The sequence below is a fragment of the Panicum virgatum genome, chromosome 5K (genome assembly GCF_016808335.1).
Source record: "Panicum virgatum strain AP13 chromosome 5K, P.virgatum_v5, whole genome shotgun sequence".
NCBI classification, from domain to species: Eukaryota; Viridiplantae; Streptophyta; class Magnoliopsida; order Poales; family Poaceae; genus Panicum; species Panicum virgatum.
The window spans coordinates 61,575,627-61,600,892 of NC_053140.1; the positions used below are offsets into that span (position 1 = coordinate 61,575,627).

The 25,266-nt window shown below is 43.3% G+C and overlaps 4 protein-coding genes and 1 non-coding gene across 6 annotated transcripts; 3 read left to right on the plus strand and 2 right to left on the minus strand.

Moving 5' to 3' along the window:
* The first annotated feature begins 5,361 nt into the window (after nucleotides 1–5,361).
* On the plus strand, nucleotides 5,362–6,779 carry LOC120709311 (NAD(P)H-quinone oxidoreductase subunit O, chloroplastic-like). Its single transcript, XM_039994912.1, has 6 exons — nucleotides 5,362–5,689; nucleotides 5,806–5,861; nucleotides 5,950–6,015; nucleotides 6,148–6,189; nucleotides 6,321–6,380; nucleotides 6,501–6,779. Exons 1-6 carry the CDS (start codon nucleotides 5,467–5,469, stop codon nucleotides 6,528–6,530), a joined length of 477 nt encoding a protein of 158 aa, XP_039850846.1. The 5' UTR covers nucleotides 5,362–5,466; the 3' UTR covers nucleotides 6,531–6,779.
* A 929-nt stretch (nucleotides 6,780–7,708) lies between these two features.
* On the plus strand, nucleotides 7,709–9,786 carry LOC120709312 (probable gamma-secretase subunit PEN-2). The gene is made up of 2 exons (XM_039994913.1): nucleotides 7,709–8,071; nucleotides 9,266–9,786. Exons 1-2 carry the CDS (start codon nucleotides 7,768–7,770, stop codon nucleotides 9,427–9,429), a joined length of 468 nt encoding a protein of 155 aa, XP_039850847.1. The 5' UTR covers nucleotides 7,709–7,767; the 3' UTR covers nucleotides 9,430–9,786.
* A 359-nt stretch (nucleotides 9,787–10,145) lies between these two features.
* On the minus strand, nucleotides 10,146–10,218 carry TRNAF-GAA. Its single transcript has one exon. It is a non-coding gene; the product is annotated as a tRNA-Phe (tRNA).
* A 3,865-nt stretch (nucleotides 10,219–14,083) lies between these two features.
* On the plus strand, nucleotides 14,084–17,533 carry LOC120709313 (nitrate regulatory gene2 protein-like). Of its 2 annotated transcripts, none has more exons than XM_039994914.1 (4): nucleotides 14,084–15,717; nucleotides 15,842–16,056; nucleotides 16,193–16,416; nucleotides 16,502–17,533. In XM_039994914.1, exons 1-4 carry the CDS (start codon nucleotides 14,361–14,363, stop codon nucleotides 17,241–17,243), a joined length of 2,538 nt encoding a protein of 845 aa, XP_039850848.1. In that variant the 5' UTR covers nucleotides 14,084–14,360; the 3' UTR covers nucleotides 17,244–17,533. The 2 variants fall into 2 exon arrangements, with proteins under 2 accessions (XP_039850848.1, XP_039850849.1); XM_039994915.1 differs by having other exon boundaries at nucleotides 15,872–16,056.
* Nucleotides 17,534–17,770: 237 nt separating this feature from the next.
* On the minus strand, nucleotides 17,771–24,658 carry LOC120709315 (tRNA uridine 5-carboxymethylaminomethyl modification enzyme MnmG-like). The gene is made up of 13 exons (XM_039994916.1): nucleotides 24,435–24,658; nucleotides 24,142–24,287; nucleotides 23,384–23,475; nucleotides 23,124–23,237; nucleotides 22,321–22,651; nucleotides 21,508–21,687; nucleotides 21,280–21,360; nucleotides 20,857–21,075; nucleotides 20,611–20,753; nucleotides 19,803–19,969; nucleotides 19,210–19,427; nucleotides 18,743–18,835; nucleotides 17,771–18,394 (listed from the first exon to the last, which is right to left on the minus strand). Exons 1-13 carry the CDS (start codon nucleotides 24,598–24,600, stop codon nucleotides 18,203–18,205), a joined length of 2,142 nt encoding a protein of 713 aa, XP_039850850.1. The 5' UTR covers nucleotides 24,601–24,658; the 3' UTR covers nucleotides 17,771–18,202.
* Nucleotides 24,659–25,266: the final 608 nt, after the last annotated feature.

Below are 25,266 nucleotides of genomic sequence, written 5' to 3' on the forward strand. Positions count from 1 at the left end.
CATCTTGCCTAATAATTGTAAAATATCGCAAACCACTTGCCTTTGCTCACACTTGGTTGCAATGGATGGATGGAAAAGCTCCTAAAAAAATTTCTATCACACACAGGAAAGAATAAAAGAAAGAGATTGGCACGTAAATGCATGAAGGAAGATGTGCCATGAAATGCGACCCAAAGATAAGATGTGCGAGACGGGCTGGGCTATCAAACTCCACGGGCCATGCCGCAGATCTCACTGCTCCAGCGGTTTTTTCTTTTTTATATTTAAAAAAAAATTAAAATTTCAAAAATATATGTCTGTTTTGGAAAATTTCAAAAATATACCCCCGTCGCCCTATGGGGGGCGACATGGCTCAAATGTAATTTTTTTCTTCTTCAAATTTGCAACAAAGTCCCTGGAGAAAAAAAAGAGGGGGCTTGTCGCCCGTTGGGGGGCGACAGGGGCCTTCCCCTCTATTTAAGCCCTGGCCGCCATTCGCCGCCATTCCCTTTGTCATTTGAGCCTAAAAATTCAGGAAAAAAGAGAGGGGTTAGGAGAAGAAAAGCGGCGAACCTCTGCCGAATTGCGTACTCCTGATCTACAGGTAACTTCCGTATGAATCCATTGATATTGTATAACAATTTAATTTAATTAGTGGATTAGCTGAATTAGATTTGGTGCTTTAGAATACTGGTTTAGTATTACAATTTGAGTACTATTACAGACTTTTTCAAATAAAATAATTATACATTAGAATAGAATTATGACAGTACCTTATTGATATTGCAGCATAAGGCAATGGCTGCCTCAAATTGTGGAGGATTTTCATGGACCGAAGAAAAATCTAGTATAATACTTGATATCATGACCCATCTTGTTATCAGTAAGAAGTTGGATCCGTTAGCGGATGGTATGATAGAGATGGTGTTGTCCAAAGTAGTAGAGTTTAAAGATTTCACATTATTTCGAGGTATTACGACGCAAGATGTAATGGGACACATACTAGAACGCCGGAAGATATACATGAGAGTATGTGAACTAGCAAATCATCCTAATATCATTGGATTCTTACAAAGTTATTGTAAGATATGGATGCGGCCAGAGGTGTATGAGATGCACATTAAGGTAACTCTCATTCAGTTCTAATCCCGTCCGTCATTTCGAATCCATATTTATGAAACAGTAATATTGTTTTTTAATTATATGCTAGGATTACCCCGAGGACACGGAGTTGATTAACAAAACGATACCAAATTTTCATAAATTAGTATGTATCTTCGGTGGTGGACTTATGCCGCAAACTAGACGAAGGAGGCGGATAAGATCTTCGGGTGATAGTACTTGGCCTGCGCAAGAACAGATGCCCGGAGGTTCGTCGAGTCATGCTTCAGCACCTCAACCACCAATTTGTGTTAACTGGGATGACGACATGGATGACTTCATGCCCCCCAAACCATGGCCTCCAACACATGATGTTCCTCCCCCTGTACATGAACCTAGAATTAGAAAGGAGACAAAGGGAAAGGCAAGAGGTTCGTCAAGTCATGTTGCACCACCTGCAGCACAAACTTGTGTTAACTGGGATGACGACATGGATGACTTCATGCCCCCCAAACTATGGCCTCCAACACATGATGTTCCTCCCCCTGTACATGAACGTAGATCCAGAAAAGAGAGAAAAGAAAAGCCAAGAGGTTCGTCGAGCCATACTACACCACCTGCAGCACCACCATCTGTCAACTGGGATGACGACCTAGATGATTTCATGTCATGATCTATAACATATGATGTTCATCGGTTTAAGATGTATTCGCATTTAGTATTGTTAATGTTGTATTATGCTTGTATGTATGTCTCGTACCTAACTTGCATTCACTGGACATGTACATAATGTCGAGTTTGAATCATACTTAGTCGTAATGGAGCATCGAAGTATAAACATACCATCTATTGTATGTAATGGAAAATACGAGAGTGATCAGTGACGAACGTTGAAGTGTATAAATAAGCGGTCCACAGCTATCTCATTACAAATAAACATCAGAGATACAAACATCAGATATATCTAACCACCCCTATGGCGTCGGAGCTTTTCATGTCACTAGAATACTAAAAAGCAGACATGTAATAAATAGAACGATAAGAAATAAGAACTAAGAAATGCATTACGTAATATGAACCACCAAATTTTACATCATAATACAACGATAATGAAAAACACATCACACATGCAGTGGCATGTCAGAACCCGTTACAAACTACGGTAAACAGATTCCGGACTAACCTAACATGCCTTAGGTAATTTAAAAAAAACAGAACAAACACAACGATGCAGCATGTCACTAGCACTAGGAAAGTCCTAGTAGCCGTACCCCCACATAGCAAACTGCGTTGAGCCTTCTCCGCAGTATCCACCCATTGCAGGTGGTGCAGGCGGTGGTGCCGGAGGCGCAGGGCCCTTCTTCTTGTGACAAGGGCAGTTGCAGTAAGGAATAGTGCATGGTTCATCCTGTGAACCGGCTGCATTGCTGGTATCATCAACTTCGTCGTCTTTGTTACCCTCGCTCACTTCCTCATAATAGTTCACCTTGCATTCCAGATCAAAGATCTTTATCTGGAGGTACTCGATGAACTCCTGAACAGAATCAATTGGTGCAGGATCTACCCACCTAGTAAAACCACAGTTTTCTGGAGCATCGGAAGACTGCAAAACAAATTTCATGTAAGGTGTCTCATTGAAGATAAAGAAATGAAACAACCGAGTATTACCCATGCGTGTGGACATTTAAAGAAACACCGACTGCCATCCATCCCGTCGGTGCACATCTGCACTAAGCAGTCCGCACCATGTCTGCATTTTGACCACGGTTCTCTACGGTTATCGTATTGTCGAAGAGGAGTTTCATTGGTAAATTCACTCTTGTGCTGTGGCGGAAACTCAAACACTGGTTCCGGAAAGGAATCAGGTCCAAGAGGCCCCTCCCATATTATGGGGTCTCCCTTTCTTCCCCCTTTTCCTTTCCCAAAACCATAGTAATTCTTCCCGCTAGACCCACCTCCAGACATTGGGTATACAATGAGATTTGGTGTTTGAGTTGTGTTGGGAGTTCACAAACTTGGGAGTATTTATAGGCGCACAAAGGTCTGATACCCGGAGTGTGGAGTGTAAATACACCTAAAAACCTACATGACAACACAGTGAAGAGGCTAGCTGACCTAACACTGAAAAGGCTAGATTCGATGCTCGAAATGACTACTCGATGCATCTCTGTGCATGCAGACTCACAGCACTGCATTGCTGCCGCTCGGTCGATCGCGCCTAAATGTCGCCTTCTCCACTACACGCCACAGACCTTCGCTGTAGAATGACAGGTCCGTCGTCCTCGCAGAGAGACTGCTTTGAAGGTGAGCTGGTGTGGTTGCCGTCTTGTCACATCTATTTGAAATGGTGGAAGAGCACTGCTATTTGAAACCCGTGATCGCCGTGCTGAGCAGTGGCAACCTGTGATCTCGTACTCGCAGCTAGATACACTATGGTTCCTATTTTGAGCTATTCGAGCGTGTAGTCGTCATCATCGTCGGCGGGTGAGGTCTACGGATGCTTTTTAGTATTCTAGTGACATGAAAATGTGTGCTTTTTAGCAGCAGACCCCGATGTATTTCTTAGTTCTTAATTCTTATAGTTATATTAATAAAATGTGTGTTTTTTTAGTATTCTAGTGACATGAAAAGCTCCTAAAATATTAAGGTCTAAGTTCAAAGATTTCATAGACTCCCGGCTACAACTACAAATTAATGGTAAAGGCTACAACACACAAAGTTAAGCTCTCAACTTAAAACATAAACAACTAATTGCAGTGGCATGTGCACGCGACAAAATAATTTCTTGTTGCATCTAAACCTACCATGCCTTATGGAATGTAAAATGCCGGGATTACATGGTACTACTCTACTGAGTGCACCTATGATATTTGCCCTTCCTAATTGCTTTGGCCCCGGCTTCCTTCGCACGGCGTGCCCTCTCTCGCTTTCTCTCCCTGTCAGCTTCACGTTCGGCCGCCGCCTTACAATCCACCTCCTCAATCCTCTTGCGGATCTCTTCTTGCTCTTTCTTGCGCTTCTCCTCTTGCTGTTCCTCGTGCTTCATTCGGCGCCAACGTTCTGCAGCCCACCTTGCTTTTTGTTCCACAATGTCCTTTGCCTGCTGCGACTGCACGGTGTCGAACAACTGCATAAAATCACAAAGAGGCGGAGGAGACTTTGTCCAACACAAGTTAGAATCATAACTCAATGTTAGGTCACAGAGAAAAATAGCGTATGTTCTCCTGCTACCTTGGCCCGGACTTTGCTGTATCGCTTAGGTGGATCATATTCGTAGTTCTCACACATAAAGAACCTCATGCCGTAGTCATCTCCTAAAACCTCAGATTGTATGAACTTGCATAACGAACCGCAGAAGCACATTGGCACATCAATTCCTTCGGGTACGGTGGCTTTACACTTACTCCACGGAATGTAGGTTGATCCTGACGAAGACATTGGCGCTATTGTGTGGTGCGCCAAATAAAAAAACAATGATTTAAGCAATGCACATATCGTATACCAAATCGATGCGTGAAAATATAGGTACTGTCATAATTCTATTGTCTTATACTGCAATATTAATAAGGTACTGTCATAATTCTATTCTAATGTATAATTATTTTATTTGAAAAAGTCTGTAATAGTACTCAAATTGTAATACTAAATCAATGTTCTAAAGCACCAAATCTAATTCAGCTAATCAACTAATTAAATTAAATTGTTATACAATATCAACGAATAATACGGAAGTTACCGGTAGATCACAAGTGCGGAATTCGGCAGAGCTTCGCCGCTTCCCTTCTCCTTACCCCTCTTTTTTTTCTGGATTTTTGGTGGATTTTTTGAGGTCAAATGAGGAGAGAATGAGGGGGGAGGCCTTATATAGGGAGGGCTGACCCGGTCGCCCTCGAGGGGGGGGCGACAGGCCCCCCTAGTCGCCCGCGGGAGGGGCGACCGGCCCCCTGGCGCCTGTAGGCTGGGCCCACTGGTCGGTCGCCCTGGTCGGTCGCCCCTGGGGTGGGCGACAGGGGCCTGTCGCCCGTTGGGGGGGCGACAGACCCCCTCTTTTTTTTCTCTAGGGACTTTGTTGCAAATTTGAAGAAGAAAAAAAATACATTTGAGCCCTGTCGCCCCCCATAGGGCGACCGGGGTATATTTTTGAAATTTTCCAAAACGGACATATATTTTTGAAATTTTATTTTTTTAAATATAAAAAAGAAAAAACCACACTGCTCCATGGGCCGAGATTTGCAGCCCAACCGATTGGATGCGATGCACCGCCACGGTACCACGCGTCGCGTCGTTTACTATCGTCTTATCCGCCGCGAAGCAGCAGTTCGTGTGGTGTGGCACATACATCCCGACTTGACCAAGGCCGCCGAGCAGCCTAGCTCTCCCCTCGCCATGGAGGTCCTCGCCGCGACGCCTCGGGCGCTCTTCCCGCGCGCATCCCCAGCGGCATTGATGGCAACGGCGGGACGGACGCCACCGGCCCGGCGCCGCTGCGCCGCTCCTGTCAGGGCCTCCGCGGCGGCAGCGGAGCCGGCCGGGGAGGCCAAGCCGGCTGCGGCTCCGAAAGCAGCAGCCGCGCCCAAGAAGGTCCTCAAGAAGAAGCCGGTCTACTCGAGTAAGATATACTGTACTATATTTTACCGGATAGCTAGATGCAATGATCGACTCTGTAGCCTTGATGACGAGATGAACTCATCACCTGAACCTTGCATTGATCCTGCCTGCCTGCAGTGAAGAAAGGCCAGATTGTGCGCGTGGACAAGGACAAGTACTTGAACAGCATCAATGTGCGTCAGTTGTTCAACTTTATCATCTGCCTCTCTCAAATACTTTATACAAATCGGTGACTGATGTACACGTATTTGACTTGATCAGTACCTGTCAGTTGGGCATCCGCCCTTCTACAAAGGCCTGGATTACATCTACGAAGACCGCGGCGAGGTAACTAACTACAGTAGTTTCTCAAAGCTTCATGCTCAGTTCAGTGAGCTAATTAATCAGCCATCAGCAGTAGTTCAGCACATATAATCATCACCACGCGCCCTTTCTTTCTATTTTTAAACTTGTGTGCAGGTCTTGGACATCAGAATCTTTGAAACCGGAGAATACGCCCTGGTCAGTCACTCAATTTCCAGCTAGCTATCTGCTTGCTTCATTCATTCCTGCACGCTCTTCAGTTTGCTTTGCTCTACCTGCATGCAGTGCAGAGCACCTTATACATGTTCTTCATTTCCGGACGCTTGCAGATCGCGTGGGTGGGGATTCCGACTCCACCGGCATGGCTACCAACTTACATGCTCATCAAGGTATCTTAATATATGATGCTGCTGCTGCTGCTATATAATATCACTTGGCATTATACATGCATCGATCAGGATTCAGGAAATAAAGCACTCAACTCTCTCGTGACATGTGATTGCTTGCAGTCGGACAAGCTCGACTACGAGAGGATATGATGTCCGGCGCCGGCCTGGCAGGAAGCCTTCAGTTCAACGATTCACGCCATCGCCATTCCACATGTTGAGTCTCGTCAGGATCGGACACACTGTTGTACATAGATGCAAATGCCAACACAGTGTTGTACTGCGCTTGTGATTATATATAAACTCACATTTTAAATTACTTTTGCGCGGATTTTATATTAGGACTCTGATCAGATTGAATGGACAGGTTACCACATAAGAAAATCTTACTAAATATATATATATATACTCGGTTAGCTACTTTTTGTGAACGCTAGTTATAGAACAAGCTAGCATTATTTGGCGACTTGTGCTGAGAGGTGCGCCACAATATATGTAACACGTCACTCCTCATAAGTAGTAGCTTTGTAAAATTGGGCTAAACATGCAGAATTCCGACATCAAGGTTCTACGCAGAATTGTTGGGCTAGAAAAAAAACAACCCTAGAGAGCCTTTTTGTGTCAACTGCCTCGCGAAATTTTTCCAAATCTGTACAAAGCTGAAAAATCGAGTCATCTCACTGTTCGCTTATTTGCTATAATTTATACAAATATGCACAAAAGTCAACTGAAACATAATTTAAAGAAAATTTGAAAATGAGCAAAATACTATATTGACGATTAGAGCTATAGATAATCATTTTTTTGTTAGCTAAGGCTTGATTATTATTACTGATATCGATATATGACGCAATTCTAGTGAGAGTGTCATTTAAACTAAGATTTAAATTTGACAAAACATAGTGATGGTATGGAGGGATACAGCAAGATTTGCAAACAGTATAATCATAAAACTTGAGGCCCTGTTTAGTTTCCAAAAAAATTCTACATTATCTGTCACATCGAATCTTTGGACATATACATATAGCATTAAATGCAGTTGAAAAAATAACTAATTACACTGTATAACCGTTTCATACGAGATGGATCTTTTAATCCTAATTAGCCCATAATCAAACATTAATTGTCAAATAACAACGAAATGTGCTACAGTACCAAAACCTAAACTTTTTCGCGAACTAAACACCACCTAAGATGTTTTATGTCTATAAGAATAATTATTTTGTATGAAAATGAGTACAAACTGCTTCATCATGTCAAAGTTAAATAAGCTTTTATGTTTTGAAAAGTTTCTCTTGAGAGTTAAAAGAAAATCAAACGCACCGCTACAAAGGGAGTAAAGACAGTAAACTCGGAAAAGGGAAGTAGGGGAGGGGGAAGACAGACGGCAATGGAGGCGAGGGTTGCAGGAGTGCCCGAAGACGAGGAGTCCGGCCTCCTCCCTCGCCAGTCCGCCGCCGGCCGCCGGCCGTCCTCCCGCGGCCCCCGCTTCCCGCCTCCACCGGCGGTCTGGGCGACGGTGGACGGCCCCCTCGGGCTGCCGCTGGAGGAGGCGGAGGGCCACGCTAGGCGCTTCTTCCTGTGGGGTTTCGCGTGCCTCCCCTTCCTCTGGGCCATCAACTGCTGCCACTTCTGGCCCGTCCTCCGTTCGCCGGCCGCATCCTCGCCCGCCGCCTTCGGCCCCATCCGCCCCTGTGAGATTGCGACCCCCTCCTCGTCTCATCTCTTCCTTCTCCTGTGAAACTGTGAAAGATCTGGTCTGTCGTAATGCTAGTATGTGACGCGTTGGGGGGTTCGATCTGCTCTTTATCTTTCTGGATCGTACAATTTAGGTCCGAATCATCCCGTACTGCATTGACAGTAGCATCTTTAGTGATTCTCTTAGGATGTTGGAAGCTGAAATGTTTCCATTGTTCATTAACTTTTGTGCAGCCGTTTAGTTGTACTTTTGTAGGGTTCTCTAGATATTAACTGAAACCTAGTATGATTCTGGACTTAGATCAGTTAGTCTTTTTTTTTAACTGCATGCGACTGTTGATGTGTTATCTTTAGTTCAGGAAAATATTGGTTCTATCTCGACACTTAAATTTAGTCTGCAGAAGCACATTATACTTAGTATTGTTGACCCAAAAGCGCACAATGAGTTGGGCAATCCCCTGAATAAGAATTTGAGTCACATACTGTTGGAAACTAAGATGTACAAAGTAATTAGGTTAACAGCTATATGTGATCATATTACCATTCTTTGCAGTTGAGTATTACTTCAGATAGCAGCATTTTGTATGAGCATCTACGAATTCAAATACTGAACTAATTATTGGAAGATACAACATATTCGCTCAGTTATGAAAATATTAAGAGCACCATTTTTTGAACCATTTGAGGTTTCCAGTGGTATACTGTTAGGTATTGTTGTTTGTTACGAGGTTCACTAGGATATATCCCTATGGAGATAGGAGATTGATCCAATCTGTTTCATCTGAAAAGGCTTTCACTTTCTTACTCCTCTTGAGAATAGACATCTGATTTAGTAGAGCCATAATACTCACATGAGCTAAACAGTGTAGTTGATCTCTAATTTTTTTTGGTTCAATATGCAAATTATAAGATTAGACTTTCTTTGTTAGCTGCAGTACAAACGAAAACAAAATCTCTATTAGAGGTTATTTGGATTTAAATTAATTAAGTTTACATGGAACCCTTTTTCCAAGTTTTTTTTTTCTTATCATCAGAAATAAATGTTGTGCTACTGCTATCCTCATCAACTTAACTGCAGTATGAATGTTATTCTTACTTTTCAGTTTTCACACAAGATCAACTGCTACCCTCTCTATCTTGTGGTGGCGGTGTCATTTTCAGTTTCTTACACATGTGAATATTCTGTGCAGATGTTGTGCGATCAGCGATTGGCTTTACCATATTTTCTTTTGTTCTGATCACTTGGGCCACGACTTTTATTGTTGGAGGTGAGCGATTGTTTGGACCAGCGTGGAATGATCTAGTAATGTACAATGTCGCTGACAAGCTTGGCCTTTCTGGATTCATGGGATAACTTCCAATGGCTCCAACCATTTGATTGGTTGTGCTCCAACCATTTGATTGGTTGTACTCCAACTGTGATTTTCTCTGGAGAGAATTGTTTCATCTTGGTGGACTTGGTACTATTTGCTGTACTCTAATATCAATGACTGGTTAGACTGAAGGTGTGTGGGTTGTGTTGTAGAAAGAAGGGATGGATGATGCGTGTTGTAGAGGTTATGTCACCATAGATATGCGTTCTGCGATATGATGTTGCACTGTGTTTTATATGTCCAGCTGTTGCTGGAACTGGAATGGATCAGGTTGTTTTCCCTCTTTTGAAATTGTATACTAACATCAGTGCATTAACTGTACATTAATTACACCTTGACACTTGGATTTAGTCTACCGAGTCTCATTATAGGTAGCAGGTGCCTGATTCCTAAAAAATGTGTTTGGACCGTTCCCTGGTAAAAGAATTTGTGCTGTGTCCAATCAGAAACTCAGCTGGTTTATACTTACAAAGCAACCAGTTTAACTGCCGTGTGTCCAGTTTTCGTAACTGACGATGGAATATCTCGATTAGAGATTCAGGGTTCACCATCGTGTACAAGAGAACAAAAAAAAAGGTAAAAAGGAGAAGAAGATTGCCTTAAAATCATAAATAACAAAAAGAAACAAAAAGAAGATGTAAAAAGGAGAAGAAGATTGCCTTAAAATCATAAATAACAAAAAGAAACAAAAAGAAGATGCGGTGAGCGTGGATCGAACACGCGACCTTCAGATCTTCAGTCTGACGCTCTCCCAACTGAGCTATCCCCGCTTTGTGTTTAAATGTTGAATGATTTCTATATGGCGTTTATTTAGACTTTTGGAGGACCTCCGCCATACGCGACCGCTCCAGCTTCTTCCAACCGAAATTGACCTATTTGAACATTCCTACCATATGACGCAGCAGAAACAGATAATACAGCCATCGAGAAATTTCAAGATCGAGAGAGAGGCTTGGATTGGATGCAAAATGGTAGCAGTTTGAAAGATTCAAACTCGAGACAGGCCGGGTGTAGCAAGGCAACGCACGTTCTGATGTTGGATTTCCTAACCCCTTGAACAAGTTTTGGACCAAAAGTCAGATGGAGCGGGGGAAAGTCAATAACTGTCTATAGCCTATAGGTCGTGTCAACCATGGTGGTTCGATCCACGTACGACTCGATGTTTACAGCTGACGAATGGGACGGGTCATCAAAGTCAATAGACCACCGGTATTACTCTCCAAAGTACTCACATGGGAGGACAGAGTTGGGGATCGGTTGGCTTTCCCAGTGCCTCATCTCTTTCTTACATGATGGGCAAGTGCTCCTGGCAGCTATAAAAAAAAGTACTCACATGAGCTGGTCTTATTAAACTGTAAACACACTTGAGCCAATAACATTGTTTGCTTGTGAGCTCTTCTTCTTCTTCTTCTTCTTCTTCTTCTTCTTTTGCAAGTTGCTAGTACTCCCTAATTAAGGGTAGGAAAAAAACAGCAGGAAGGAACCCCTATTAAGAGTAATCGACAAGCATTAGTTAGTTAGTTAATCATGGAAGGTAGCTACAACCAATAATGGAACTGCGTGATAGATACGTATATATACCCCAGAACAGTGTATACTGTAATTATTAGTTGAGCATTATATATAGCTCGACATGCATATATTTAGCAACACTTGCAACTAACCACTATTGGCAGAAGCTACTTGTACTACCTATCTTGCTAGTAATTGGATCAGTGTCCGTTTCTTTCTTCCCAACAACTGATACTACTGTATTTTCTATGCTTCTCCGGGTCTCTGGTCCTATCATTGCAGTGGCCCAGCGCACGCAGCGATCAAGTCGGCTGCTACTCCACAGCTAATATATACATGCTGCAAGTAGCTAGCTAGCAGATGAAAGCAAAATAATAAGACTAGTATCAAAGTGTCATCGCACAATTACCAAAATTGAAAAAATAAATAAACTTGATAACTATGTCGGAGGAGTGTCATACTCCCCTCTCATCCGTGAAACTTCCCCTCCTCTGTCCTCATAAATGGCTCTATCATGTTAGCAAATTTGCTAATAATGTGGCGTGATATTTAATGCTCATGACACTCACATTGAGATTGATGCAAGTAACCTACTAGCTGCAGCAGGTAAATTAATTAGCCTTATCTCGATCAACTTGTACTATATATTTATCTATGAATCATCAACCGAATCGATATACATGATGATCGATGATGATGGATCATCATTTTGTTTAAATTTGTTCCACCGTCCCCTGATGAAGATGATCTATAGTTGATAGCAAATATTTATATGCCAATAATGACTTTGAGACGACCGGACTGTAGTCGTGGTTGGTGATTGATGATTGATTATATTGCTTCAGATGTACTATTTTTTTTTTTTGAAACGCTTCAGATGTACTATATGATACTGTGTGTATTTAGTATCAGTAAACATATACTACACACTAGCGCTGTACTTTAGATGCATGCCTGCATCAGGCTCAGGCAGCAAGGTAGCTAGCCTCATCAGGATGTAGCAGATAGCAGGCACCCGGCCACCGGGCTGGGGTAAAAAGAGAAGCGGAGCAGAACAGAGTCGCATCACAACCGCATGCATACTACGTGGTGCTGTTTAGTTCTCAAAAAATTTTATACAGTATCTGTTACATCGAATGTTCGGACATATGTATGGAGCATTAAATGCAGTTGAAAAAATAGCTAATTACACAGTCTAACTGATTAGCATGTGATGAATCTTTTAAACCTAATTAGTTTATGATTGGACATTATTTGTCAAGTAACAACAAAATATGCTACAGTAGCAAAACCAACAACTTTTCATCAACTAAACGTATCTTGATATGACTAACTCCTAGTATTAATCATCATCATGTCAGCCCAACAGAGCGACCAACAACAGAAGACTCGACAATTGACGTCGATCATCCATCATAGCATGTGCAGTTCAATGTCCAGCAGCGTTCATCGTGCTTTTACATCAGGCCAACGCGCCTTAGCTTTTTCCACGCGGTTTGTGGACTTGTTTGGTTGAGATTGAGACAAAAACCGCACAAACAAAGCTTGAACAATGCAGACTCTAGTACGGCCGGAGGAAAGGTTATTAGTTGCTTGCAGTGGCAGAGCTAGCATCCAAATCAAGGGGGGGCCATTTCGCAGGAGAGGCGAACAAGAAACAAACCTTATGATTATTAACAATTGTTGAGCTATATTGAGAGATGTAGCACACTAGTAGTTATGAGCACTTTGAGAGACAGCCTTGGTGACGAAGAAATTAAAACCAAGGAATGCATCGAGAGTTGAGACTGACAAGGAGTGCATCGAGAGTTGAGACTGAAATGCTTAGATGTGCTAGCGCCAAACTACTCAACTAAACTTTTAGGTGGGCTAGTGGTTGATGTCTCTAGAAATTTGCATGAAGCAAGGGGGGCCATCGTCAAGGATGGCCGATACATAGCTCCGCCAGTGGTTGCTTGGTCACCAATTATCCATCATTTCAGAACACTATATATACATGCATGCTCTATATTATTTGACTTGAAATCCACAACAAAATTAAAGGAACCATACATGTTTGAAAAAAAAAGATCGCTTTTTGCTGTGGATTTCTGATCAGTGCGCACTAGCAGGTCGAGTACTTGCGCGTACTCTCCGAAACTCAAACCAAAATGCAAGCCAAGGGGCGGCGGTACGTGGCTGCCACGTGGGCCACAGCTTCGAGGTCTCCGTCAGAACATAATGGGCTCCGCGTGTGCATTGCATGCGCTCCTTCCGTTCCGTTTGCGAGCGACCTGCTGGACAGTGGACTCCGTCATCGACTGGCCTGCTGCAGGTGCTTTGCACTAAGGTCCTCCCAGAACCACGGTAATATTTTCTGAGATTGTATATAATAATTATTAAATAATGTTTTTTTGGCAGCTGTAGTAATGTGTCAGTCAATTAAGTAGTATATTCTAGCCTCACCGGCCCGTGATCAATTGGCCAACGGAACGAAGGTGGCAGGCACGCTTAAGTACCTTCATACACAGAATTTATTTATAATCTTCTTCATAAGGCTATGAAATCAATATGTTTCCATAATAGCAGTAAGCTATATTTGCTAGGGTTTACCTCCTCCTCTCGATTCTAAAATCAATCATGAAAAAAAACATTGTTTTTTAAAAAATCAATCATGAAAAGCCTAAGAAACATTGTCAACTCGGTTAGAACTTAGAAGATAAAACAATACAATTTTCAACTATCGAGGATCATAATAACTATACTGTTCAAATATTCTAATCTAGTACTCACAATGGTATTGCAATACACCTATGATCACTAGATCAAAAAGGAGGAATTCGTTGTTTCATGGGATCAGGTGGAAGAATTGATTCCTTGATCTACGCGTTTCCTGTATTTTCTCACTCACAATGGTGACATAAAAACCTCACATAAATCTAACCATACGAACTAGTAAATGAGAAGAATGGACTATTCCACTTACTTAACAGCTGCCATATATAGAGTACAATCTTAATAGCACCCCGCCCTGATCACGCAAAGGTGAAGCAAAAGCAAAACAGGCGAAACAAAAGGGCCAAAAAGCAAAAAGGAGAGGACATCGAAACCGAAGCGAAAAGGCCCTCCCCCCCGGGAGGGGGCGCTCCGCCTCCGCTCGTCTCCACCTCCATCCTCCTCTGCCTCTCTCCACGCGCCTTCCGCCTCCGCCTTCCATCTCCATCCATCACCGCCTCACCGTGGCCGCCGCCGCCATATTCTGCCCCGTCCCCGAAGCCGACTCGGAGAACGCGCGCCAGCCGTGCCGACCAAACACGCGGCGGCCGTCGCCTTATAATGGACGGCGACGAGCCACCGGAGCGCACCCTCTCCGTACTTCGCAGCCCCACCCGCCGCCGCCGCTAGGGTTTCTCGCGCGCGAATGGGCTGCACTACCTCACACGACGCCTTCGCCGCCGCGGTCACCTCCTCCTCCTCCTCGTCGCGCCCGCGGGGCGGCGCCGACCCCGCCGCGCTGTGCCGCGAGCGCGTGGCGCTCATCCGCGCCGCGGCCGACCGCCGGCTCGCGCTCGCCGCCGCGCACGCCGCCTACTTCCGCTCGCTCGCCGCCGTCGGGGACGCGCTCCGGCGCTTCGCCGCGGCCGCGCTCGCGCCGGCCACACCCGCGCCCGGCTCCTCGCCGGTGCTCAGGCTCCCGCCTTCCCCCGCCAAGCAGGTCGCCGCGTCCAGCCTCCCGCCGTCGCCGTCCTCGTCCTCCACCGTCTCGTCGCTCTCGCACTCCCCCTCCGACCACGACCACGACATCGAGGAGGCTCTCCACGGCGGCGGAAGCGACAAGGCGGCGGCGGCGTCTTCCACGAGGCACCACCAACACTACATGAGAAGGTCGTCCACCGTGCCAACCGTAGTGTACGAGGACCCCAACGCGCAGGTCCAGTACACCCAAGCCGAGACCAGCTACGGCTACGCGTACCCGTACGGGCCCTACGGCGAGGTGGTTGAGGGGGAGAGACCGCAGCCTGCGCCGACGATGCCTCCCCGACCGCCGCCTTCGCCGCCGACCGCGGAGGTTTCGCCGTGGGATTTCTTTGACCCGTTCACGCAGTACGACCAGTTTATGGAGGACTACTCTCGCGGGCATCTGCCAACCAACAGCCCCAACTACGCCGAGCTGAGGAGGATGGAGGGAATCCCGGAGCTCGAGGACGAGGCGGAATTGGAGGCCAAGGCGGCGGCGACATCCAAGCCATCGACTTCCGGTGGTGCTGACCAAAATGCCAAGGGGAAGGGACCAATTGCAGACAGTGCCTCCTCAAACGGCAATCCTTCTGGCGGCAAGCTACAGAGGAAGGGTTCGGAACCAGCTCCTGCTGCCATGCTACAGAGTAAGGGATCGGAGACTGCTCCTGATGCCAATGCTGAGGCGGGAATACCGGTATCCAAGAACAAGGGAGGGGGTAAGAACACGGCCAGCCTAAGGGGAACTGTTAGTGGCAACATTGATGGCAGCAGCACCAGTGGGAAGAAGAAAGATGTGGCCTTCGACGAGGAACAGTCCATCAGAGCAGCAGGAGGTGGTGATAGCCATGGCAAGTCAGTGCAGTCGGTGGTGAGCAGCGAGCCATTCTCGCCATTGCATCATGGGACGAGAGATGTCAGGGAGTCAATGGACGAGGTCAAGGAGCTGTTCGATGAGGCGGTAAACTGCAGCACAGAGGTCTCAAGGCTGCTGGAGGTGGGGAAAATGCCTCCCCGGAGCACCCCCGGAGTTCTTAGATGTGGGTAATGCATTGCTTTATTTGAGTGCAAACATACTTGAAATTTCTTTACCTTTGCAGGTTGTGCTATATTATATGTGCTAGTGCAGTAATGTAAAACCATTCATTTTTGTTTTTTTGGCAGACATCTCATCCAGAGTGGTTGATCCTATAGGTCTTACCGTGTCGACATCGTCTTGCCTCCCAAAACCACATGGCAGGAAATCAAGAGCATCAAGCAGCAAGGCGAGCACTTCAGCCTCGTCAAGTGCTGCTCGAAGAAATGGTGGTATGGGCCACCTCTCATCAACTCTGGAGAAGCTGTGGGTCTGGGAAAAGAAGCTCTATCAGGAGATTAAGGTACACACCTGCGCTCCCATCGACAAAACTTATAACTAAAGTAGCTGTGTTGTTAGTATAGGGTGAGAAACTGTAGGTGCTATTTATCTGATTTACTGCCAAATATGTGTTGAACGCCGTTAGGTGGTTGTTCTAGGATGAAGAGAAGCTACGGATGCAGTATGAGAAGAACTACAGGAGATTGAAATCTCTGGATGAACGAGGAGCTGAATCAAGTACAATCGACTCCACCCGGATGTCGGTAAGGCTTCTACAGTCCAAGATCAGCATCAATGTTAGAACCGCCAATGCCTTCTCATCAAAGATACAGAAGATTCGAGATGAAGAACTTTACCCTCAACTGGTTGATCTCATCCAAAAGTATGAATATTCCTTCTTTGAATTGTCTGGTCTTCCAAAGATCAAATTAATTTAATGCAATATGGTTGCTTGTTCCAAAGTACAGGTTCAGAAGATTGTGGAAAGGGGTTCTGGAATGCCATGAGAAGCAGCTATTGGCCATACATGACAGCAAAATTAACCAGCTGAAGGCGATGACCATAAGCCAATCCGGTGCTGCTTCAGAGGCCTCAAGGGAATTGGAGAGGGAGCTCACAAAATGGTATCGTTGCTTCAACAAGTGGATCAACTCCCAAAGGTCTTGTGTTGAGGCGCTGAATGGATGGCTCAAGAAATGGCTCCCTGAGGCACCGGAGGAAGATACAGCTGATGGAGTCCCACCTTTCTCTCCAGGAAGGCTTGGCGCGCCACCTGTATTCATCATCTCAAATGATTGGTTCCAAGCGATTGAGATGGTCTCCAAGACTGATGCACTGAGAGCAATCGACCATTTCTCCAAGCTTGTGCATGAATTCAAGAAGAGCCTGGAAGAAGAGCAACGGCAGAAGCGGAAAGCCGACCATGCTTCCAGAGATTACAACAGAAAGTGTGAGGTTTTGCAGGGAGAACTTGGACTGAGTACCATGGAGAACGCTCACTACAGCCATGATGACCGTGTAATTGACCTGGAAAGGTTGAGGAAAAGAAGGGACAAGGAGAAGACCAGCCATGAAAAGATCCTAACTCATGCTCATGTTGCAGCCTCAGCCACTCTGCCGATTGGTTTGGTCCCTGTGCTGCAACAGATCACCAGTTTCTTTCAGAAAAACCAGCAGGTCTACACGCGAATCAGAATTCAAGGCACCTGAGGCTTCAGACTGCGTAGAATAGATTCCAGTGAAAGATTTAACACACCTGAGTTCAGCTTACAACAGCCACATTTGCGGTTCATGCAGCAATCAATAGTAGAGCACTTTTTGTATAGAATTATAGATATGACTCGGGATTAGGTTGTTTAGCTCTTACAATTCGTGCAGAATGTTAGGTTCTACATTACTCTGACTCATGCTTTGTACAGGGAAGTACCACTAACTATCGATGTATCATTCAGAGGTTTTAGCGATTATTTATTTATTCTGTACATGGTACAAAATAGTCACTTCTAGTATCTGTGTTCATGGCTTCATGTACCACATATGTGAAGTACTTCAACCAATGTTGATTTTAACTCATGCACTGCCCTACTATAGATTATGTCTTTTTTTTATCACTAACCATCTCCCAGCAAGTGCATGAGGGATTTTGTCAGCCAAAGCGTGGGATCCGTCGTGTGCCGATGACTATTATAGATAGGCCCGTGACACATGGAGTGCATGACAATGGCAAGAAATAGAAATGCTCCCCATACGTTCTGTCAATTTTGATTATACAACTAAAATATACAAAAAAAATCTCGTAGTATGACTTTATCGCATTGAGCATAATAAAAGGATTCCACACTTTACCAGGATTAACAATGGGAGCTCTCCGTTATCATGCCACATATTCGTTGCTGCCATTCTTTACAATCCGCCTTCTGATTCATATAGGGTTAGAGACTTTCTGCAATTGTAATTGCCAAGCTGATCATCATATATTCTAGTTTCTAAAGCCACGTGCACATGTAGGAAGAAAATAACCCATAACAGGAAGGGCCAAAGGACTGCTACATTTCTTCAGGTCATTAAAATAGCCACAGCATATCTGCTCCACATGCATTTGCACCTGCTGTGTAATTCTGCCAAGACACCAAGAATTTCCGAGTACCTCACTGAACTTGTTGCTTCTCCTATGCTGTGCTGGCATGGGCCACTTCCTCTGAAGAATCATCAAACTTCACCGCAGCTGATCTCAGCTGGTCTTGCTGTCTCCTGTAGTTTGCCATGCGACGCTTGCTCTCCATCCAGATAAGGAGAACAGTCATGTCAGCTGGGCTCACCCCACCAATTCTGCTAGCCTGACCTATAGTTTGTGGACGTACCTACAGATCAATCACAATATAATTTAGATAAAATTAGACCACAAAAATGGCTCCCAATCTGCATTGTTGCAATTTTAAAAGATGCAAGCACAGTTATGTCAGGTCCATGTTTTCGCCTAGGCTTATTTTAAGCTTATGCTTGCACATGACATGGCACCAAGTTTCAGAAAAGATGTGGCCAAGTAGTCCTAATTTTTATAGTAATTGATATCTTAAAAATTCAGTCATGGGTTATCACAAAAGATTGAACCTGTTTTGTGGGGCAAAAAGACCCCAAAGGAAACATGTCCATAATAAAAACATTCGCAGGTTTTCACTGAACATATCCACAGCAGGTGAGCCACTTACCTTCGAAAGTTTCTCACGAGCCTCAATTGAAAGATTTTTCATTGAGTGGTAATCCAAATCTTCAGGAAGTTTCCTATGTTCTTGGTTAACAATCTCAACAGAGTAAAAAAAAGATACAATGAAGAGTCAGCTGCCTTTTCAATTTAATAAACAGAACAAATGAACTCAACAATATCAATGAACGTGGACCTTTTCTTAAGCAAAGGAAGAAAAAAAATTGCACCAACAAAAAATAAAGAACTAGCCACTTCCCCAATAATCTCAACAGAACACCAAAAAGCTGAACAAGTTACTCAATAAAAAAAAATTATAGATCCATAGAATGGCAAATAGACTAATATCATACCAGGATGCATAATGCGTTATTGTTGGACATCTCGTATGATGTATGTACCATTTCTCTAGCACTTTTAACTTCCTTCATAAATCTATTCCAGTACAAAAACACATAATCATAAGCAAATTACCTGGTGTAATTGACTCTGTTGTCGTGCAATGAAACCTTCATACTTGATATCAATCTCTACACATTCCTTCTCAATTCGAGATAAATTTTCGTTTCCATATCCATGCTTATCAAGAAGTTTATATAGCACATGTGGCTTCTTTAGTATAGCTTCAAGTGTAGATGAATCCTTTACTGGTTGGTTGGATACTGCAGAAACTTCAGCAGCAAATTCACCTCCTGATAACAGAAAATTGTGAATTAAAGCGTGTGAACTCTAATGACATGATAACAACAGCATTTAGTATACTAACACCAGTCAAAATACACATAACCCCCTCCCTCCTTTCTAAGTTGTCAATCAGGAGTTAGGACATCAACAGTCTTCAATAAATGTATTTGAACATTCCGCCTCTTAATTATATGCTAGCAGAACTCTTAGCTTTGATGACATATCTGCTTATGAAATTTTTGGGTGCCTAAATCTAAATACTTTTATGTATATTTGTTGTCAAATTCTAAAAGGTTGAATGCATACATTCAAGGACACCTAACAAAATGAAAGATGCAGTATTTCATAGACATGGTTAGCTTCGAAAAATATATAATGCCCACCTGGCACTTTTGTAGATTTCAACCGTTCTTTTTCTTGCTTAATGCGGGCTTGCTTTGACTGATAAAGCTCCCAGCGTCTATCATCTATTAAACCAATCTCTCGTCCCAAAGGGGTCAAACGACTATCAGCATTATCTGCTCGAAGTAATAAACGGTGTTCTGACCGGCTGGATGTCCATAGATGCACCAGCAATAAAAAGAAGTTAAGAAGTTTAACAGAAAAGTCATATTGAATTTGATAGCATAAAATTCAAAGCACTCAGATTGTAACTTTTTATGTACCAAAATAAAACCATGTGTACCTCTAGTTAATAACTTACAATCGCTAACACTGTTAAACTAGCTCCATCTCATACACATTGCATGATGAGGATCAGGATAAAAGCCATTGCTGTACTCATATTTTGAGCTTAATAAAGATGAGGAAATATCAGGTGCCAAAGAGTATATTGGTGAACATATGTACAAATTCAACCCCATCCCTCGGCTCCAAGTGGCCCAAAGTTGAGAGTGGCAGTTCTCTGATCCCTTTTGGGCTGACTTAGGCCAATTTGGACCAATTAAAAGGTGGGCAAGGGTGATGAGGGATTCCCACCTCTCACTAGGACGTTCATAATTGATCTGAGGGATAAGATTGAGTTTATGCATATGTGCACCTGATATTTCCTGTTCAAAGATAAGCTCAACTATTATCAGAAACCTCTGAATGCAAACATTTCATACGTACTACATAGGAACCTACAACTACCTTTTGGCATCAGTGCTTTAAGCATCAATAATAAGAATATTTTCTACAGAAATTATGTACCTTGTTAGCATGCGATAGGGCTCTCTAAGATCTTTTGTAACAAGATCATCAATAAGAGTCCCTATATAACTGCTTTCCCTCTCAAGAATAATTAATGATTTTCCATCAGAATGCCTAGCTGCATTGATTCCAGAAACTATACCCTACAAAGAACAGTCAGCAAGCTTACGATCCAGGAAATCTAGTTCAACCGACTTATCAAATGCAATTAAATCATGAAGAACAGAGCAGGAACAATGAATAAACCTGAGCTGCAGCTTCTTCATATCCTGTTGTTCCATTTATCTGGCCAGAGAAGAATAATCCCTCAAACTTCTTTGTCATAAGTGATCTTGAACACTGATATGCAGGTAAGTAATCATATTCAACAGCATAAGCAGGCCTTAGCATTAGACAGTTCTCCAGCCCTGGTATAGTTCGGACAAGTGATAACTGCAATCTCTCAGGAAGCCCAGTGGAAAAACCCTAATAAAGATGTATAAATGGTCATAAGTAGTAGGTTTTGCATCTAGAAAAAAAGGAGGGTTTGGGTAAGCAACAGTGCATGGACACAACTTTCCCACACAGATGGGGATAAATAGGAACAAAGCATAATATATGCCAATGTCTGAGATTAACAAATTTGACCAAAGGAAAGGAGAGAATGGAGAGAGGTCAGAAAGAAGATACCTGCAGATATAGTTCGGGAACATTTCTACCCTCAGGTTCGAGAAAGATCTGATGTGACTCTTTATCTTTGAACCTTACAATCTGAACCAATGAACTTGGTTATCTTGGGAATAGTGGGTACATCAGCATTTAAAGGTATAGTACTTTGCTAAGGTTTGTTGCCAATCCAAGAAACAAAATAAAAAAAGATTACCATGTAACCAACCAAAAAGGTCAGTGGCACAGTACCTTATCTTCAATTGCTGGGCAGTATCTTGGTCCCTTTGCTTCAACCCACCCACCGTATGTTGGTGTTTCATCTAAGTTATCTCTAACAATTTGGTGCGTCTCTTTTGTGGTTCGTGTTAAATAGCAGCACATCTGCTCTCTCTCGACATGAAATTCAGGATCAAAACTGAACCAACCTACCTGTTTCAAGAGGCACACCCATTTATTAAAAAAAATTTATGTAACATAAAAGCAACTTGATCCTCAAGCTTAACCCATCCTGACAAGCCTTAAATTTCAAAAATGCAACTGATTCCCTTGAGCATGTGGGTGCAAACCTGCAAGGTAAACAGCATATACTAGACGCAGGAAATGTTGTGAAACTTCTGTGTGAGAATACACCTCATACAGTTGAAAAGGTGGGATCAACTAAATCAGATTGTGGATGCATATACATTATTGTCTGCAAGTCTGCCAGTTTACTTCAAGCAAGGCTTCTTTTAATCTTACACATGCAAGGAACACTCTGTTCACGGAATACTTTATTATTACTTTATCACACTTCTAAACTACAAACTCATGCATACTAATAAATAATTGAAGAGAAACCAGTTTAACTGGGCCATTTCAAATAAAGTCTTGCTATGTCTAACTACCAGATGATACCAGAATGCAGCATTTAATTTGAAATCACTGATTTCATTATTTGCCATAACAATGCAAAACAAAAAAAGGAATTAAAAGGACATTAGTGAAAAGTAATTGAATGACTGAATCTGCATTTCTTGATAAGAACATCCCAACAATACAGTTTGTTGAGTGTACTATATATACCTCTTCATCACCATGCTGGGGTTCCAATCCAGAAAAATCAACTGTCCTTCGATCAATTCGTGGTGGTGTACCAGTTTTTAAGCGGTCAGTTTCAAAACCCAGATGCTGCAAGTTTTCAGTAAGTCCATGAGAAGCTGATTCTCCAGCTCGTCCAGCAGGCATTGATGTCCTACCAACCCAAATCTTACCACTCATAAATGTTCCGGTGGTAAGTACAACAGACGGTGCATAAAAGTCCATGCCAAAGAAAGTGCGAACACCCTCAACACTGTCATTTTTCCCAATCAACACTTCAGTAGCCATTGCCTCTCTAATGAAAAGATTTTCTGTGCTGAAGCATAGTACATGGCATAGTCAGAAAGCAATGTGAAAGATATCACGATAAAGTATATGCGATCAACAACAGTAAAAATCAACATAGCATCACAATACTTCACCTCTATTCACTTATTAGTAGGCACAAAATACCGTACTCTTATGTCAAATAATTTGCAGAACAAAATATTTACATCTACCAGTCTACCTTGAGACTAGTCAAGTAGAACCAGTCTTAATCCGGTAACAACAATAACATGCCGAAATTGTGAAGGTGTCATGTTTGAAATAGTTTAAATTGAAGATCACAACTTTGTGAGTACAACCCAATAATCTCTAAAATGGCAAGTTTACATAATTAAATGAGGTAGCCAAAATGAAACGATCAGACTCTATGTGGCATTAACTACTTTTGGAGCTGCCAGCCAAGAGTACAAATCCAAGTAAAGTTAGCAACTTATGACTAAAGTAGTTTACTATACACTGACCTTTCCACGATGTTCTTCATCTCTAATGCATACTCTCTCTTATCAGTCTGAGCACGCAGTGCACGAACAGCAGGGCCTTTTGAGCTGTTCAGTACACGCTTTTGCAGGTAGCACCTATCAGAAGATGTAATCAGTAACACTAATATATCTTTGTTGATTCACTAGTAACTGAAGTCTGAACTCTCAGCCCAACAGAGCAACACATGGGAAAACAAAAGAGAGAATTCATTCTCCAGATAAGTACACATTTGAACTTGTACCTATCAGCAATTTTGCCAATTTCACCACCAAGGGCATCTACCTCGTGGACAAGTTGAGACTTTGCAGGCCCACCCACCGCAGGGTTACAAGGCTGCATATGGAAGAGAACGAGTCAGGAAGCAGAACCACACTTATACTATAATATATGATATGAAAAACAGCATACAGTCTACATGCAATTCCTAGACAAAGGATGATTCCTTATAGCATACTGAGATATGTAGCACACTTTATTAAAATTTGTCTTTTAGCATACCTTTGAACAGTTTGAGTTTCTACATTATCATATTCTTTCATGAAATACACAAAAAATTTTGAACAGAATCTGTGCCCTATAAACCTGCTGTCACAGAAGAGATTTCACTTAGCTTCCATTCCTATGCACAAGGCAATATGGATCAGTTCTTCATATGTGGGGCTTGATTTTTACTATGTGGCATCAGGACTCAATGTTTACCTATTTTTTGACACATGAACTTTACGAATATCATCAGGAATCAGATAAAATGATTTGTTGATTCCAAGGCTTACTACATAACTGCGAATGAATACTAGAAATGTAGAACTGAAAACTGCAAAAGACTTTTTTTTTTTGAACCAGAAACACAGCGAGGGAGACCCCCACTGTAAAGTTTTTTTATTAAAAAACAAGTTAAAGAGCAAATTACAAGGAGAAACTTACAGAGAAGAGCTAGGTTGTAAAGCAGAAAGAAAGAAGGGAGCAGAAATGTCCTATGTACAACGACTCAGTGCTGACCTGCCATGCAATCCGATCGATGTTGAGAGTAAGAAGAAGGGTGCGTGCGCCAAGGCGGGCCGACGCCAGCGCGGCCTCGCATCCAGCATGGCCACCCCCGACAACAATGACGTCATACCGCTCCGAATCCAATCGGCCTCTAGAACCTAGTGCCACAAGAGAAACACATCGCTAAGCACCTCCTCGTTTTCAGTTAGCTTGAAAAGTCAAAGGAAACCCGTTTCTCAGCAGCGGACAGAGCTCAATTTGTCGAATCAATAATAGTTACAATGGCAGAAGCAGAAAAGCATTACCCTTCGAGGAGGCGGTGGCGGTGGTGGAAAGGCGGCGGTGCGGAGGGGACCGCCATGACGACAAGGGGAAGAGGCCGCGGAAGGAAGGGGAGGGGAGAAAAGATGAGAGGCTCGCAGCAGCAGCCGCGGTAGCCGGCTGCGGCGGCGGGCGGAGGCGGAGCAGCATGGATGGGCCGACGGAAGAGACGGAGGCTGAGCTATCTGTACTCTCTTCTCGCGGTGTGGCTCTCGAATCTCTTGAAGAAGGAAGAAAAATTACAAAAACACCCATACAGTTTAGGACTTTCTGTCTGTTAAAGTATTTTGCCTCCATTTATTTTTTTCTTTCCTCGTTTGGAAGCAAATTTGGCAATGTTTTCTTGAATGGACACTTAAAAGCACTTAAGAGGGCCATGTTTCAACAATGCTCCACATCTGCCATGCAGTTGCAGTGCAACTCTTACAGATGTCAAACGGAATTGTAAGGCTGGTTCCAACAGTGGGTCTGCAGCCCCAGCCCGCAGCCACAGCCACATCAGCGCCACGTCAGCTCTCGCCAGCCCACTCGACCCCAGCGCTCCATCAGTGAGCCTGCAGCCTCAGCCCACAGCCACGTCAGCTTTTCCATTCCAGACTTAACCATTTCAGAACACGTTCTTTTATAATTTAAATGGACGCAATAACCTCATTTTATTAAATTTAAAAATTCGGAAATTACATAAAAACTCGAAATAAAAATTACACGACAATTTAAAATAAAGGAAATTACATAAGTGAGTGAAATGGGGAGTGAGATGTGTGGAATGAGCTCCAACCAGCCCTCTCTATTTATAGATGAGTTGGGGACGAAATT

Coding starts and splice junctions, on each gene's coding strand:
- LOC120709311 (XM_039994912.1), top strand. CDS start 5,467: ATGGAGGTCCTCGCCGCGACGCCTCGGGCGCTCTTCCCGCGCGCATCC. Junction 5,690..5,805: donor GAAGAAGCCGGTCTACTCGA/GTAAGATATACT, acceptor GCCTGCCTGCAG/TGAAGAAAGGCCAGATTGTG. Junction 6,016..6,147: donor TCTACGAAGACCGCGGCGAG/GTAACTAACTAC, acceptor ACTTGTGTGCAG/GTCTTGGACATCAGAATCTT.
- LOC120709312 (XM_039994913.1), top strand. CDS start 7,768: ATGGAGGCGAGGGTTGCAGGAGTGCCCGAAGACGAGGAGTCCGGCCTC. Junction 8,072..9,265: donor CTTCGGCCCCATCCGCCCCT/GTGAGATTGCGA, acceptor TATTCTGTGCAG/ATGTTGTGCGATCAGCGATT.
- LOC120709313 (XM_039994914.1), top strand. CDS start 14,361: ATGGGCTGCACTACCTCACACGACGCCTTCGCCGCCGCGGTCACCTCC. Junction 15,718..15,841: donor CACCCCCGGAGTTCTTAGAT/GTGGGTAATGCA, acceptor TTTTTTTGGCAG/ACATCTCATCCAGAGTGGTT. Junction 16,057..16,192: donor AGCTCTATCAGGAGATTAAG/GTACACACCTGC, acceptor TGGTTGTTCTAG/GATGAAGAGAAGCTACGGAT.
- LOC120709315 (XM_039994916.1), bottom strand. CDS start 24,600: ATGCTGCTCCGCCTCCGCCCGCCGCCGCAGCCGGCTACCGCGGCTGCT. Junction 21,688..22,320: donor CCCAGCATGGTGATGAAGAG/GTATATATAGTA, acceptor CTCTTGAAACAG/GTAGGTTGGTTCAGTTTTGA. Junction 19,970..20,610: donor CCCTATCGCATGCTAACAAG/GTACATAATTTC, acceptor ATGGACATCCAG/CCGGTCAGAACACCGTTTAT.